Here is a 17,667-nt window from a genome sequence, read left to right as displayed (position 1 = left end):
TTAACAGGGACCTTTAGAAGTATAATGCAGATAAAGTAAAAAGAAAAAACGTACTTTAAAAAAAAAAAATTAAGTCACAATAGTAGCAGTATATATATATATTTTTAATTGATCATATACAATAGAAGAGGTGGTCCTGTTTATTAAATTGAAAGAAAAATACAGCATGAATTGCATGATAGTGCACATACGTGTATATTGCACAAAGTTGTATATTTGAAGACAGTCATATTGCATATCAGGGATATTACGTTTGTGTGGGGGACTCAGTGTTTCCGCCAGGGGGGCGTCTTGCCGTCATTTGACGCCCTTATTCAGCTCGGGACGCCCTGAACTCGAGCCGTGGGCTTTCAAAAATATTAATAATTTGAGAGAAGATCGAGAGTTTTTATCGCTTGAAATAACGAAAAGGAAAAAGGACAAGGACATCCAGCTGTTGAAGGGGCAAAGGAGTCTGGTGGGATTATTTTCGGAGAATTGAAGATCGTTTCCCCGACATCGGCGGTGCCTGCTACAGGACAACACGAAACGTGCGCGATTTGGATGTGATGAGCCGTGCAAGTTGAGCATGCGCGTGAGCTGCGGTCACCAGAGCCTCGCAGCGGCGAAACTGAGGCTCCGTGGTAAACTGTGGTAACATGAAGAGCCGTTTGGGAGCCGAAAGAGCTGTCGCTTTAAGAGAGCCCAGCCAAATGATCCGGCTCACTAACGTAATAAAGACAGTATCTATAAGGGATGGCTCAAGTCAAAATTCAAGCCCTCCCCCGCTCTTGGGGTGGACGCCCTCTCAGCCCTGGTCTGGCCAACACACTCTCACTCCATAAAAGTCCAGGAGCGACGCTTGGTCAGGGTCCCGTGGCGTGCAGTTGTGACGCTCCTAGGCTCCTTCAGCTTCATAAAGGGACGCAAATAGCTTTCAACTGATTGCAATGTATTCCCATCTGCGGCGGGATTTGACGCTCATGGAAGCACGGCATTCGTTTGTGTCGGCTGCCCTTAAAGGCAATGTGAGCGTCCATTCCCATTGGATAACGGAGAATTGTACACCCGGAAGTAAGTATTCCCCCTACTGTCGATTGATTTTACAGTGATATCTGCACTACTCATCGAATAAAGAACACCAGATTATCCTTGTTAATTACACAACATTGATTGGTTTAAATTGTGTGCAATGCTTTTGTATCTTTCCCCTTCGATTCGGAGAAACATATATTTTTTCGGAGTAAAGGATGGCAGAAACACTACACTACCCAGAATCCCCAGCTATCGTTTAGGACTACACCATGTGCTCTGTTTGACAAACCCCGTGATTAGTTCACAAGCTTTGTGATTGGTTGACCTCCAACTGCATTCCATTCATTCCAATGGCGTCTATGTCACGTGATCTTCAAATTTCACCCTGCAGAAAAAAAAAATATGGCCGAACTTCGTTTTATTCTCGGTGGAAAATGCACATTTTAAAGTTAGTTTGGCCATTAAAATGCGTTTTGATGTCATTTGATGCGAGAAATATGAGTTTTTATTTCAGATTATGTGTGCAGTGGATATACATGATCTTTAGTTTGCTAGTTATTACGAAGATTACTTCAGGAAATTGTGTCCATACAAGGTTTTCATTGTTACAAAGGTGGTTGCTAGGAACGCTGCTATCGATATTATTTCTGTTATGTTGTGTAACTGTTTAATGGTGTTATCTTTATTGCTACCCCCTTCCCCGTCAATGTATACTGTTGGTCCACAGCGCAAACGTATTCGTTTAACAAAATCTGCATCTAAAATTGTGGCATAGATACGTTATTTTCCCCTGTGCAATTCTCCATTTACTCAACAATAACACATCATTATCCTTGTGTTTATTTATTTGTTTGATTAATAAACACAAGTTGGAGTCCGTCAGGACCGAGGGTCGGAGCAGCTCATTTGCTTTAGAGCAGGGGTTTTCAAAGTGTGGGTAGGTGAGCCTCCCCTCAGAGAACATAAGAACAGCCGCGCCCCCCCTCCCAATTATTATCGCTGTTATTATTATTATTATTATTACTGTTGTTGTTGCTATAATGCAGGGGTATTCAATTGCATTTCAAAGAGGTCCAGTAAGAGATGCTCTGTTTTCGCTGTCTACCTTCCGCCATTTGAAATTACTCCGACTGCTTCTCTCCTCTTGTCTCGTCTCTGTGTTTGAATCTATCGTGCTGACTGCACCGATTTGATTGGCTGAGTAGCGTCACCTCCTTAAAACATTAAACAATAACTTTTTTAAACCTTTTTATTTTTATGTTTTAAACATATTGTATAATACTCCCCCACTACTTGGACTATTCCTTGCACCCCTCTAGAATAAGCCCGAATGGTCTCAACCATATTGCATCAGTAACGTGCACTTGTTATTATAACAAGATCACAAGGACGCTGGTAGCGATTGGAAAATTGAGTGTTGTTCAGTTTGTGTGTTGTGGAAGATGCGTGTCCGTGCATGAAAATATACCACACACCCAATTACAATAGCATGTTCAATTCACTACCCTGGAAGTTAATACAGTTGTTAAAGTTGGAACAGCCTGTGGACAGCCGTTCTTCCTTGCATGTCAGTCGCCGACACCTTCTTACAGAGGACAGGCACATCTAGCTGCAGCACGACCCGTATATTTCCGCACGCCGTGTTCTCAAGACATATTTTTTTTAACATTTTCAACATGGTGGATAAATCCTTATATGCTCCCGGCAACACACTGAACGTCAACTTTGCCTCCTTATTACACTCACCCCTACTTTAGTGGGAACAATGAGTCTGCGTCTTTGATGCACACAGAAATAAACGCAGATCATCCTCTGGCTGCAGCCTTGACCGGTAATTGCTTTTGATCAGTCAATGCGGGAAACCTGCACTCACACAGGCAGGTGGAGGTGAAGGGAATGAGCACTTTTACAGCCTTTTTTGCGAGGTGGGGGAACTCGGTCTCCACAGACGGCCACAAGTGGGCAAGTGTCACTTTACTCATCTTTTTCTCGTTCTTTTGTGTCTCACGCTGCGCCTCCCCTGAAGCTCTCTGGCGCCCCCCAGGGGAGGCGCGCCTCACACTTTGAAAACCGCTGCTTTAGAGAATATTACACCCGGAAGTAAGTATTCTCTCCGCTTCGCTTGACAAACACCGTGATAGTCCTCAAGCTCTGTGATTTGAGAGTGTGCTCCGAGGGTTACGCCGAGCGTCGAACAGCACTTGAAATGGGATGGAATCACGGCAGACTGTCCAAAACTGGATATGAATGGGTCAACCCCGTCCCCAGAACTACACATGCTGGCTATTGTGTTTCGCAACATGTTCTCTATCTATGGCACGTCTCTACTGGGAGTTGTAGTTTTAAAAGACGTTTTCGTATTTCCCATAATAAGAAGTTGCCAGTATTAAACTGTGTACATCCCTGGAGGTTTAGGGGATAAGAAACACTCAAATTTAAAACATATAATTAATAAATGGGTGAAAATTGCTTGTGCCCATAATGGGCAGCATTAATATATATACCCACATGCCAGCTAAGGTCAGAAGAGCTTTATTTAACAGCTGGTCTTATGTATGTGACCCATCCTGTTGTTAATTGATAAGCCTGAAACATGCACTTGTCAAGGTTCAGAGGCAAATTTTGCAAATATGGCAGTAGCCATCGATCATCTTAAGATAAGATATACTTTATTGATCCCAAGTTGGAAACATTTGCGTTACATCAGCATGTGTAACAGTTGTAAATATGCAGTGGTGTTTATTTGTAAATCATTTAGTATAATCACACAAATTCTGTGTTTTATATTTAATAATTCAGTGTTCTTTATTTATTGATTGTTCAATACCTGACAAGGCCGGAGATGAAATATCTACATACATCTTATAAGATGTATAATACATATGTATAATATCAGTTAAAATAAGTGCTTCAACATAGTTAACATTGCTGGAGGTATGCACAAATATTGATAGATGTCTTGTAATGCACTATTGAGGAACCTGCGACCCAAGTTTTTCATTCATTGCATAACTACACCGTTTGTGTATGATATGTCAATAAACCTTAGAAAATCTTGAAATCTTGAAAGGGATGTGCAAAATATTCATTATATACAGTCTTTAATTAACTATTAGTATAGAATAACGAGTAATGAATATACTTTATAGGGATCCTATTAATATCTAATAATAAAAATAATGAAATTCAATAACATGCTTTAACCACTAGGTGTCCCTTTATTTCAGCTGTGCACCTTTATGGTGTAAATACAGCCAATCTACCAATTGGATCAAATATAAAAGTCAGCCGAATTAGTGTTGATACTGCTAGGAGACATATTGTGTGAAAAGAAATGTAAGATGTTGTTTAATTGCTGATATATTTATGATCCACGTCACGTTTTCAGTGTTGGCGGCAGTTCCTCATGTTTGTCTAGAAGTCTTCTCATCAGGGCTCTATAAATAGAGAACTACAGCAGATATGAAATATTTAATGCAATCGAACCGTGTATTACAATGCCGTTATGTGATGACTTTCAAAGAGAAAAGCAAGCACACTCGGAATAAAGTATTATCTTTTTTTTTTTTTATGTTTTCTGTCTGTTTCCGTTATTTGTTAATGACGATGTGATGTGAGACTGGAATTGCACAGGGGAAAATAACGTATCTATGCCACAATTTTAGATGCGTTTTTTGTTAAACTAATGCGTTTGCGCTGTGGACCAACACTATACATTGACGGGGAAGGGGGTAGCAATAAAGATAACACCATTAAACAGTTACACAACATAACAGAAATAATATCGATAGCAGCGTTCCTAGCAACCACCTTGGTAACAATGAAAACGTTGTATGGAAACGATTTCCTGAAGTAATCTTCGTAATAACTGGAAAACTAAAGATCATGTACATCCACTCCACACATAATCTGAAATAACAACTCATATTTCTCGCATCAAATGACATCAAAACGCATTTTAATGGCCAAACTAACTTTAAAATAGGCATTTTCCACCGAGAATAAAACGAAGTTGGGCCATGTTTTTTTTTTCTGCAGGGAGAAATTTGAAGATCACGTGACATAGACGCCAGCCATTGGAATGAATGGAATGCAGTTGGAGGTCAACCAATCACAGAGCTTGAGAACTAATCACGGGGCTTGTCAAACAGAGCACATGGTGTAGTCCTAAACGATAGCTGGGGATTCTGGGTAGTGTAGTGTCTTCTGCCATCCTTTACTCCGAAAAAATATTTGTTTCTCCGAATTGGAGGGGGAAAAATACAAAAGCATTGCACAATTTAAAACCAATCAATGTTGTGTAATTAACAAGGATAATCGTGTGTTTTTTAGTCGATGAGTAGTGCAGATATCAATGTAAAATCAATCGACAGTAAGGGGAATACTTACTTCCGGGTGTACAATTCTCCGTATTCCAATGGGAATGGAAGCTCACATTGCCTTTAAGGCCAGCCGACACAAACGAATGCCGTGCTTCCATGAGCGTCAAATCCCGCCGCAGATGGGAATACATTGCTATTTGCGTCCCTTTATGAAGCTGAAGGAGCCTAGGAGCGTCACAACTGCACGCCACGGGACCCTGACCAAGCGTCGCTCCTGGACGTTTATGGAGTGAGAGTGTGTTTGTCTGGCGCAGTGGTTCTCAAACTATTTCTGTCAGGCCCCCCCATTGGAAAAAAAAAAAAGTCGGGCCCCCCCAACACAAACAGTCAGGCTCAGTGGCGGCGCCAGAGATGTATTTTGGGGTGCTGTGGGGTAGCTTGACGTTTCATAGAGGGTGCTCAAACATTTAGGGTTTCCCATTAATGTACTGGGCGCTACAGTGGAATTTTCTACTGCAACAATCCCCACGTATACACAGTGTGACAGTTACAATGAAGGCTCGATAATTAGCTCACGGCATATAGGTGTAAGCAGGGGTAAAGTGCCATTTTAATAGGTGGTGTGTGGACCTCACATAGGGGGATCCGGGGGAAAGCTCGTCCGGGAAGATTTTTAAATATTGAAGTTAAAAGCATCAATCTGGTGCACTTAGAGAGCAACATGAAGAGATCTATGGATACATCTCTCAACACCCATATGAAACAGAACTGTAAACAGATTTACTTTTTCTTTATGGATATTTTACAAGGGTGTTGTTCAGAAAGGCAAAAAATATGATTATGATACATGATTTTCAAGACTTGTTCACCACCCACCCCACTATGAAAGATGCTTTTCATCGCTGGATAGCTTGAATTACTATGTGAAATGATGGTTACATTATGGGCACAGGATACAGATATAAAGATATTATTCATTTGCAGATATCTGTTGTTAAACTAGCATCAACCTTTTATTTATTAGCCTGCCAATTCAAATAATCTGATAGAATACACACAATAACTGTTAAAGGTCTCCTATTATACTGTTTTTCATCAATATATTATAGGTCTCAGATATATACAATGTCTCTGAAGTGTTTGGCTCCAAATAGCAAACAGATCACTTTTCAGTACTTTTCCCAGTATAGCTCCGATATAGTTCAGAAAATGTGCTTTCACACCAAAACAATTCGGAACTAGAATTTAGTTCGTCAGAACTTTTTCACCCCCTTTTCAGTCCCTGCTAGAGAGCAGGTACTTTCCTAGGACAAAAAGGTTCCTATGTCTGATTGGCGGGGGGGATTGCAAACCACGCCCCCCAACTCCGGGGACTTCCGGCCGGGGACCATACTTGCCAACCTTGAGACCTCAGAAATCGGGAGCATTTCCAAAACCACCACGGGGGAGGGTGCTAGTGGATCGCCGGAGCTGTATTAGATTAACATTAACATGCTTATTGTATAAGTGCACTGCCTTGCGGCCTGTAGCACCATCCTTGATGGCGCATATGTGTGGGCTGGACCTGTATTTTACAGGAAAGTAGTGAGCAAAGGGTAGAGCTGTTGATTCTTGTTCTGTTTTCTGTGACTATATCTTCTTCACCCTCTCAGACTTTCAGTTGCTCGCGCTACTAAAGAGACGTGCTACCATGGAAACCAAACAATGGTGTAGCTGTATTAAAGTCAGAGTGGAAACAGTCGTGAGTAAATCTGATTTTGTCAGAAATCGTGAGAAATGCGGGAGAAATATGACCCCGGGAGGAAACCGGGAGAGGGCAATGAAATCGGGAGTCTCCTGCGAAAATCGGGAGGGTTGGCAAGTATGCCGGGGACTTCGGGTGGCAGTATAAGAAGAAGTGACGTCAGCGGCTTCATTTGACTAATTCAGGTACTTATTCCGGTGTGAACGAGATCTGCTCTTTAGTTCATCAGAACTAAAGAGTTCTGATGAAATAAGTTCTGATGAACTAAGTATGGCAAAGTACTGGTGTGAAAGCGCCTATTGCTGTTAAATAAATGTTGAGGAGTAAAATTACATTATTTCCCTATTAAATGCAGTGGAGTAGAAGTGTAAAGTAGCATAACATGGAAACGCTTGAGTAAAGTACAAGTACCTCAAAATGGTAAAGTAAATGTACTGAGTTACTTCCCACCTCAGCTGGACACACTCCCTTTAAATGTCAGAGTGTCTCAGGAGAAAGGTTGTCCTGCTTTTCCATTCCGGATGTGTATGGGACGTGATCATAAAACATAAAAAATGAACATATTTGTAAAGTGGGGGGACAAAAACGGGATTTCGAAAAGTGTCACGGTCAAACTCCTTATGAAGTGGTGAGGTGCCGCTCCACATTGCTTTTCTTCCAGACTGCAATGCTGGTGTGTGTGTGTGTGTGTGTGTGTGTGTGTGTGTGTGTGTGTGTGTGTATGTGTGTATGTGTGTGTGTGTGTGTGTGTGTGTGTGTGTGTGTGTGTGTGTGTGTGTGTGTGTGTGTGTGTGTGTGTGTGTGTGTGTGTGTGTGTGTGTGTGTGTGTGTGAGTGTGAGAGAGAGAGAGAGAGAGAGAGAGAGAGAGAGCGTTTCAGTACATTTCACATGTGTGTATGAGAGATTTCTTTGGTTTCAGTTGTGTTTGTGCGAGCAGGCTTGGATTGGCCATCGGGAGATACAGGACTTTTCCCAGTGGGCTGCTACCTTCTGCCACCTATGCCGCTGGCTCTGGCATAGGTGGGCCGCTGGCTCTGGCATAGGTGGGCCGTGGACTTTCACAGCGCCGCTGCGCCGGTACCCGCATCCGCCACCGCATCCGCATCCGCCACCGCATCCGCCAACGCAAACACCCACCGTTGCGAGTCTCCGGCTGTAACAGTCCACTACCGCCCGCGAGGACCCAGGTTCGATTCCGCGTCCATTCACGACCCACCAGTGGGGCGCGCCCCACACTTTGAGAAACGCTGGGCTAACCCATACAGTGGTGGGGCTCAAGTCAGTATTTGCAATGTAATTACATACACGTTATATCGCCCCCCTTGACAGTGAAACGCCATGCGTGAGGTTTAGATTATTTCCCTGTCTCAATCAAAATTGAACTGTATGAAATAAAAAGGCACATTTGTCTTGTAGTAAATAAAAAGGTTGACCTGGGGCCAATCTTGCAACACAATCCCCCCAGAGTTTTTTTTTAAATACTAGCACAAAATACACTTTCTGGTACTCTCTTGAGAAGAAAATAAATACATCTAATACTACACGACAAATTCAAAAAATATTATGCAATTATTGTGTTTTGTTACTTTGTTCTGAAAGCTGAACCTGCTGCTCCGCACAGAGAGAAGAGGGAAGAGGCTGAGGGAATTGCTTTACTTTGTGGATAAGGGTGGATAGCCCCCATTGTTCTGTGTGTCAAAATGAAAGACAGCCCACACACCTATCAATCATCAAACTGTGGGGTCTTATTTCATTACGTGTTGATTTCGATCAACACGTAGGCCTAATGTTGTATCCATGGATGTATAAAGAGAAGTTCTAATGCAAAATTATTCTCCGTAGGGACTTCCCGCAAAAACACCACGTTGTTATCGTGATTCTGATTGGCCAGAAGACAAGACGTTTTATTGAGAAGACGATCACTACGTGACAAAAGTTTTCAAAACCGTTTCTAGTCTTCCGCATTTCCAGACAAGTGGCTACCGAAATCTATCTTATCGCCGGCATTTCTTCCAGTTTTTCCAAAGGTCTTCTCATCAGGGCTCTATAAATAGAGAACTACGGCAGATCTGTAATATGTAATGCAGCCGAACCGTGTATTACAATGCCGTTATGTGATGACTTTCAAAGAGAAAAGCAAGAACACCCAGAATTAAGTATTATTTTATTCTTTTAAAATGTTTTTCCGATTTCATATCATATAAAGACCAAATCCCAACATGCATTGCGGCTAAAACATTCAATTAGCGAGCTTAAACCATAGCTGAGGATCTTGAGTAATCGCTCGAAATGCCTACGTCTGTTTCCGGTTATTTTTATTTTGAAATTCAGTTCCTGACGGACGCCAAAAAAGCCCGAGATTATGGAAATAAACCAATAAATAAAAAGAAGGATTATTATGTGTTATTGTTGAGTAAATAACAGTGAGTTATTTTGAAAAGAATAACAAATTAGAATGAAAAAAAGATTAAAAAAATACAGATTTCAGTATCCTGAGGCTCTCAGCCCCATTTATTTTCCTCACAGATGGCAAAAAAAGTCAGAAATTATACGATTTAAAAATAAAAAAAATAAAAGCAATAATTGTGGCTTGATATTGAGTAAGAACATGTTTTTATGAACCACACAGCTTCCGGTCTTCCTATAACACTTAATGCCGTGAGACTACCAATAGAAATACATTGCTTTTAAAATCGTGCCGTGCAACACGAAAAAAAGGGGAAAATCGTGTTGGTGAACACGAACCAATAGATTAAAAATCGTGTTGGTGAACACGAAATGCCATGAGACTGGGTTGCATTATGGCCATGTCAATAAAGCTTTTTTAATTGAAATACATTTAGAGAGGGTGGTGATAGGGAGGGAGAGAGGGAGAGATTCAATAATTCGCCTATATGATTTCTGTTGTTTGTCTTTTTCTTTTATTTCTTAAAAAGGGGACGAGGTGAAGGGTGTTGAACTTGTTGGTTCATGTAAAAAAAAGTATATTGTTGTCCCTAGTTTTCCTAGTTCGGAAAACACATTTTTAAAACTAATATTAATAATCATACACAATATGAATACAATAAATACAAAACAATTATGTATTTCAAATGTATATAGATGCTTTTCGAATACTGTATGTCATTATGGTCATGTCAATAAAGCTCTTTGTATTGAATTTAATTTAGAGAGGGAGGGGATCAAGAGGCAGGAGACTGTATTTGACTTTTGTCACAAACATTTATTTAAACCTCCATCCAAAACTCCATCAGACTAATGACACACAGAAAATATAAATAAACATATTAATGCTCACACACGAGCGCACAACACACAGTCAAAGGGAGAGAGAGAGAGAGAGAGAGAGAGAGAGAGAGAGAGAGAGAGAGAGAGAGAGAGAGAGAGAAAGAGAGAAAGAGAGAAAGAGAGAGAGAGAGAGAGAGAGAGGCCTGCACCCTGTGTGTGTGCAGCTCCAGGACTCCGTGATGTGGAGGTGAAGCGATGGGAGACGCGCAGCAGCAGAGCAGGCTTTGATGTGTGCCACACCGCACCTGGCAGTCCATGTGCAGAGTGCGGACAGTGTGTTTCGGATATGAGCTCGGACTGTGAAGGTTACTACACCGAGGTAGATGTGCTCATGGAGGGCTTCACGTGTCCGAAAGCGGACAGTGATGCCACGGCACTTTTCTGCTGCGGGTTCAGTGACTTGAAGTACTGTTGCGATGACCCCAACAGCTTCTTCCCTTACGAATATGGATACATGTGGTGGTTGAGGTAAGGACAGTCAAATGAAAGTGTTGCATATTTTTACCTCCGTATTTGACATTTATAATGTGGGTACATTTACTATTTATGCATTGCATGACATAACATGCATGTGCATTATACTGTAGGCATAGTTTCTCCTGCAGTTAACAATAAGTATGCAAGTTGTGCTGTTTTGGAGCACATGCATTTGTGGGTTGATAAGAAAGTATCATTGGTGTGTTGTCAGGAGCCAACCTGTTGCTGGTATTTTACAGTCTTTTCACGTTTGGATCAAATTAGGTTAATTTGCTTAGATAAAAGGCAAGGCAAGTTTATTTATATAGCTCCTTTCAACACAAGGAAATTCAAGGTGCTTTACAAAATGAAAGACATTCAGACAAAGGCATTTAAAACTGTCATTACAAAGAAAAGATAATAAAAGAAACATTAAAAGAAAAAATACATGAATAAAAAGTACATGAATAAAAAGTTACAGTGCAGTTTAAGATATGAATAGTTCAATTAAAAACAGCGGCAAAAAAAAAAGTCTTCAGCCTGGATTTAAAAGTAGTAAGAGTTGCAGCGGACCTGCAGGTTTCTGGGAGTTTGTTCCAGATATTTGGAGCATAATAACTGAACGCTGCTTTAGTTCTGACTCTGGGGATAGAAAGCTGACCAGTCCCTGAAGACCTGAGAGTTCTGGATGGTTCATAATTTAGCAGAAGATCAGAAATGTATTTTGGGCCTAAACCATACAGTGCTTTATAAACCAGCAGCAGTATTTTTGAAATATGTTCTTTGACACACAGGAAGCCAGTGTAAAGACTTCAGAACTGGAGTGATGTGATCCACTTTCTTAGTGTCAGTGAGGACTCGAGCAGCGGCGTTCTGAATCAGCTGCAGCTTTCTAATAGATTTTTTAGTGAGAACTGTAAAGACACCATTACAGTTGTCCAGTCTACTGAAGACAAAAGCATGGACAAGTTTTTCCAAATCCTGCTGTGACATTAGTCTTTTAATCCTAGATATATTCTTTAGGTGATAGTAGGCTGATTTAGTAACTGTTTTAATGTGACTGTTGAAACTCAGGTCAGAGTCCATGACTACACCTAGATTTCTGGCTTTATCTGTTGTTTTGAACATTGCAGACTGAAGCTCAGCGCTAACTTTTATACGTTCTGCCTTGGCTCCAAAAAACATTACCTCAGTTTTATCTTTGTTTAATTGGAGAAAATTCTGACACAGCCAGTCAATGATTTGTTCAATGCACGTACTCAGTGTTTGAATTGGAGCCTAGTCTCCTGGTGAAATTGTTATGTAAATGTGTGTTTCATCCGCATAGCTATGGTAACTTATTTTGTTGTTTTTCATTATCTGAGCCAGTGGTAGCATGTAGATGTTAAAGAGAAGAGGCCCCAAGATGGAGCCTTGAGGTACCCCACTTGTCATATTTGTCAACTCAGATTTGTATTTACCTATAGAAACAAAGTTGTTTCTGTCCTTTAAGTAGGATTCAAACCAATTTAGAACTGTTGATGATAGTCCGTCCTGGTTTTCCAGTCAGTCTAGTAATATGTTGTGGTCAACAGTGTCAAACGCAGCACTGATATCTAATAATACTAACACTGAAGTTCTGCCACTGTCTGTGTTTAAGTGGATGTCATTGAAGACCTCAAAGAGTCATTTGTAAAGCTCAAATGGCATTTACAGTACTAATGCAGGGTCACTTTGAGTTCAAAACACAGTGCAATACCATTAGGGGACACCTTGCCTTTCATTCAGTAAATGCTATAGATCTAAGGATGCTCTTATTGACTCTTAGATAATACACATCCACCGACATCAATATTTTTTCAAGAGACTTTTTCTAATGCAGTCCTGCTGAAAAAATGTGCAACGTGTGGAGTGAGGCTTAGACATGCAGAATGTGAACAGCCAAGGAAATCAGAATTTTGAATTCCTTTATTAGCCCACAAAGAGGAAATGTATGTTGCTACAGGAAAGTATAAATAGAGATGAAGAAAATAGAACACTCTTATATAAAAAACGCATTCTCGTAGTATTTATAAGATAAAATAAAAGAAGGAAACTGCTTAGGGCCACGGGTAGTAAGGGGCCCCCAAGTGATGACATGTTTAATGCCACATCAATGTCCTTTTAAAAACCGATCAACCATTTACAATGACATCAATAAAAAACCTCTCTAAAGCAGCCACTTGCCATTCTAGTCGAGCTATGTGCAGACAACTCTTTGGTCACAGTATTGGTTCCTTTGAGTTGATACATGTAAATGAACACAACCTTTTGAGTTTTTATACTTTTTGCAAAACATGAGGGCAGTTTTTTTCGGGATTCCTCGTTAAAGTAATTGCACATTCGATACCGGTCATTACATAAAATGTTTACATGAATAATTACAAAAAAAAAATTCAGTTTAATTGTTTACATTTCCCACTTCTGTCGAGGTAGGCTGTGTAAATCACTGACCAATCCAAAGGCCATTTCTGCTGGTGTTAAAAATGATTTGAAAAAGTGTTATATATATATATATATATATAGTTAGTAACCTGTTGTTTAAACCGCAGGTGTCTTTTTAGCATTACCTTACTCATTAATTTTGATTTTTGAGTCCTTGTGTTTAGCTAGGAAGTTTTGTTGCTGGCACCATTATATTGTATTTTGAACTGTTATTCCTGATAGTAATCCCTATTGCTACTAGGTATATTTGTAATCTGATGACGTTCTTTCTTTCTGTAATGGGGAGCACTACAGTAATCTGGCCAGTTTGATTTTAAAGGATTATTCTGTGATTTAATTTGTGTCCTTCTGCCCTCACGTGTGCCAAAAGTGTGTCCTAATGTGAAGTATGGCATAGCTAGCTAACAATGCTACGTGGTCGAAATTCACATGCTGCACAAGTGTGCTCAATTAACAACATAGCGTCTATCTAATTCTAAATCTAAATACAAACTAGCAGAGGTTTAAAAAAAGGTCAGCTGACAAAAAAGCAATATAAGTTATTACTAGCATCACTGATAACTTTACAGTTAGAAGAATGGCGTCTCAGTTTGGATTAAGTTATTAAACTTCCTTCTGCACTCATCTATTTCTATTTTCAGTACATAGCAAGCCATCAATACGTGGTTGGATTTCAAAAGTGTTCACATTGAACATGCTGTTGTACTAAGGGAAATGTCTGAAATTAGACACAGCATTAGTCTTTGTTTGACTTAGGGACAGTATTGGTCCCATGTCATTATTATTTCTGTGATGATAAAATGCATATTTGGTGACAAACCCTGAACAGTAAAACTCACTTAAGGACAGGTTTCTTGCTTGTTAGCTTGATATTCTTCTCTATGAGCTTTAGATCCTATAATTAATGTTGTGACAGTCAGATCATTTTTTTCACAATACAATTGGATAGTATTATTAATAATAATAATAACTTTAATTTATATAGCTCCTTTCATTAACCCAAAGCCACTTAACAAGAAACATAGAAGGACAAGAGTCAAGACATAAATACATAAAACAGGGTAGATTTGAAGATGTTCAGAGAAGGGGCATTACAGATTTCAGCAGGGAGGGAGTTCCAGAGGGTGGGGGCAGCTACACTGAAGGCACGGTCTCCGAAGGTGTGGAGGCGTGAATGGGGAATGAAGAGTCTGAGGATCGAAGGGTGCGGGATGGGATGTAAGCGTGGAGGAGATCTGTGAGGTACTGAGGCGAGAGGGCATGGAGGGACTTGTAGGTGATGAGGAGGAGTTTGTAGGTGATGCAGAACTTGACCGGTAGCCAGTGGAGGTTGAAGAGAGTGGGGGTGATGTTCTGCCAGCGCTTGGTGCGTGAACCCTGGCAGCTGAGTTCTGGATGTACTGGAGCCTGTCCAGGGTTTTGCTGGGAACCCCGGACAGGAGTTATTGAATGTAATCCTATCACAATGCAAGTCATGTAGCATGTTACCAACACATTTCTAAAGGAGCTTTGAGCCTGTGAAATTAACCGCCTCTGAGCAGTAATTATGTGTAAAAAGAATTCCATTTGGAATAGTACAGCACATTTACACTGTTTCAAGGCATAGAGTAGACGTTCGTATAATGACGCATGAATACATAACACATCACTCAGTTAATCGGCTGCTTGGATTTGAAGAACACTAGCAAACAGAGACAATGAATATTTTATACACATTTGTACATAATTTAACACCTGGCCGAAGTGTTAGGGATATGCAAGCGCACACTTCACTTATTCAAACCAAATCACACTCACTGAATATGAGAATAAGCAGCAACAGGATCCAAATTACATTCTGACAATTTTTGCCTTGATTGAGTATTGTTTATAAATAGAAAATACAAAAGCCAGATAGCAGAAAATGGTAAGAATAATCAGTTTCAAACAAAATTAAACAAAATACACACGCTTGCAAGAATAGTGTCAGAACTATGTAAACAACTGCGTCTCAGTTTGGATACTTCTGTTATTACACTTCCATTAAGTACACCGTGTACACTGAGTACTTGCATAGTGCATGCATTTCAACCAGTGACGTGCGGTGAGGTTCATGGCTGGTGAGGCACTGACTCTTTCAGAGTCAGATTTACAAATATTATATTTTGACCTTAATCAAAATATTTGGTTATTTTCAAAAGCTTTTTTAGTCTGATGCTTCAATTCATTTTAAACAGACCGTTCAACAAAAGGATACCCAAAATCTAAATATTGGATTGTTCTTTCTTTGTAAGATCCCATTTTCATTAAAATTGTGGTCTTACCTTGACTTGAAGATTAAGTCCATGCTCTCCTTCTGGACAACAATCTCTATTAGTTTTTTGTAAAAGTCCTCCTTATCTTCCTGTAGTTTCAAAAGTCTAGTTTGTTGTTTGTGTCTACCATCTCTGCGTAGAATAACAGTAGCAACAAGAACCTGTGGGCTCACGTGCGCCCCCTTCAGTGCGGCAGAGTTTATGGCTGCCTCTCCTGCTGCTTTTTTCATTGCCGTTGTATGATGAGACCAGCGAGCCTAAATATCATATATACGTGAAATAAGTTATTTAGAGACTATGGATGGCGAGGATAAATGTAATAAAGGGATCTACAAACATTACATTGGTGACATACAGTGAGATGGTAACAGGCATGCGCTTAGTGCCCGCGCTCCAGCCAGTTTCTGTGGGCTTACGAGAGGCAGAGCTCGTTCCTGCCTCACCTCTCATCGCTACCCGTAGTTGTAGCGGAGCTCGGCAAATTTGCTGATTTTGACTTTAAAAAGCGATTGGAATCATAAATAAATCACACTTACATCATAGATCAGTGGAGACATTTTATTATTATTACTATTTAGTTTTTCTTTAGTTGTTTTTCCGTTACATTTGAGTATGACAGCAGGTGAGGCTCTGCCTCCCCTGACTGCACGTCGCTGATGTCAACAGTGCAAAGCAAGCTTATTTATATAACACCTTTCTACACAAGGCAAATTGCTTTACAAAAATTAAAACATAAAAATAGTGCAGCAGAAAAACATTATAAAATGGCCTTTAAAAACAGTCATTAAAAAACTAAAATAATAAAATAAACATAGAAAATATATTAATAAAAGATACAGTGCAGTGTGAGATATGAATAGTTCAATTAAAAGCTGCACCAAAAGAAAAGTCTTCATCCTGTATTTAAAAGTAGTGAGAGTTGCAGCGGACCCGCGGGTTTCTGGGAGTTTGTTCCAGATATTTGGAGCATAGTAACTGCTTTTCCACGTTTAGTTCTGAGTCTGGGGACAGAAAGCAGGCCTAAGAGATCAGAAGGGTTCATCATTTAGCAGGAGATCAGGAATGTATTTTTGCCCTAAACCATTCAATGCTTTATAAAGCTGCAGCAGTGTTATGAAATCAATTATTTGACAGACAGGAAGCTAGTCTTCAGATTAATCACGGCTGCTGTGCACTCAACGGAAATATCAATTGCCTCCGTTTGCATCCTTATTGTTCACAGTAAGAAAATCATTACAGACTAAATTAATTCCTAAATCAACCCAATAAACCTACTGATGGCTTCAATCCGAAAACAATAGGCTACAGCGGTACTTAACTTACATTTGTAAAGTGCTGTTTCACCAGAGCAACTGCTAATGTAACTTTCCATCCCCATACAAAGCTATGATGGCGACCGATAAGAGTGCAGTGTCCAGCGCTCTTCGCTCAGCTTTCCGACCATTTTCAGTACACCATCCGAGTACTAGTAGTGAAAATGCACGTATGAACTGATAATTGAAAGTGTAAATGGGATGTTCCCAAATTAGTTATGCTAGAAGCTCTGTGAGGCTGTACTGAGGCCTAGCATTCTAACATGTAAATGATGTTTAGATGGCTAAACTAGTCCACTACCACTCGTGGACTTTTTTTTTTAATTTATCAGCTCTAAGAGTTTCAGCAGTTTGGTTTGCATTTTTTCATATTCTATCTAGACCTTGCGTTAGTTTCTCATTGGCTTTTTGAATAACTTGTGACTGTTAATTTAGTTTGTAAAGATCTAGTAGATGGGTTTGGTACCACTTTTGGCTCACTAGCAGCAAACTCTCACTCAGATTCTCTCTCATGTACTGAAATTCTGCATCATTTTGTTTAACTTCTCACACAACTCCGACATTGATTTGGTCGCTAGCTTTAATCTAGCCATCCTAAACTCAGTAGTATAGTCTGCCCCTATTTATTTGTAGCTTGTGTCCAGGCATTGGACATTGCACCTTTAATCAAAAATAGATAGCAATATTTACCTATTCTAATCAGTGTCCACATTTTAAACTTTTGCAGTTGGTTGGAAATGTTATTTACAGTCTTTCAGAGCAAGGTATGTATA

The 17,667-nt window shown here is 40.1% G+C and overlaps 1 protein-coding gene across 3 annotated transcripts in view; it reads left to right on the top strand.

The window, feature by feature from the left end:
• Positions 1-17,667, top strand: part of LOC307021270 (protein shisa-like-2A) — a 79,031-nt gene that overhangs the window by 48,019 nt on the left and 13,345 nt on the right. Inside the window, exon 1 of one of the 3 annotated variants that reach the window (XM_079653251.1) lies at positions 10,535-10,836. The exons of the other annotated variants lie outside the window; for them this stretch is intronic. Within the exon in view, the coding sequence (XP_079509377.1) occupies positions 10,655-10,836 (182 nt within the window). The 5' untranslated portion in view covers positions 10,535-10,654. Of the gene's footprint in view, positions 1-10,534; positions 10,837-17,667 lie in introns of those variants that run through there. 3 annotated transcript variants of the gene reach the window in all.

This window comes from Notothenia rossii (assembly GCF_949606895.1).
Source record: "Notothenia rossii genome assembly, chromosome: 1".
Classification (NCBI taxonomy): domain Eukaryota; kingdom Metazoa; phylum Chordata; class Actinopteri; order Perciformes; family Nototheniidae; genus Notothenia; species Notothenia rossii.
Note: the sequence above shows the minus strand (reverse complement) of the source record. Positions and strands in the feature narration are given on the sequence as shown.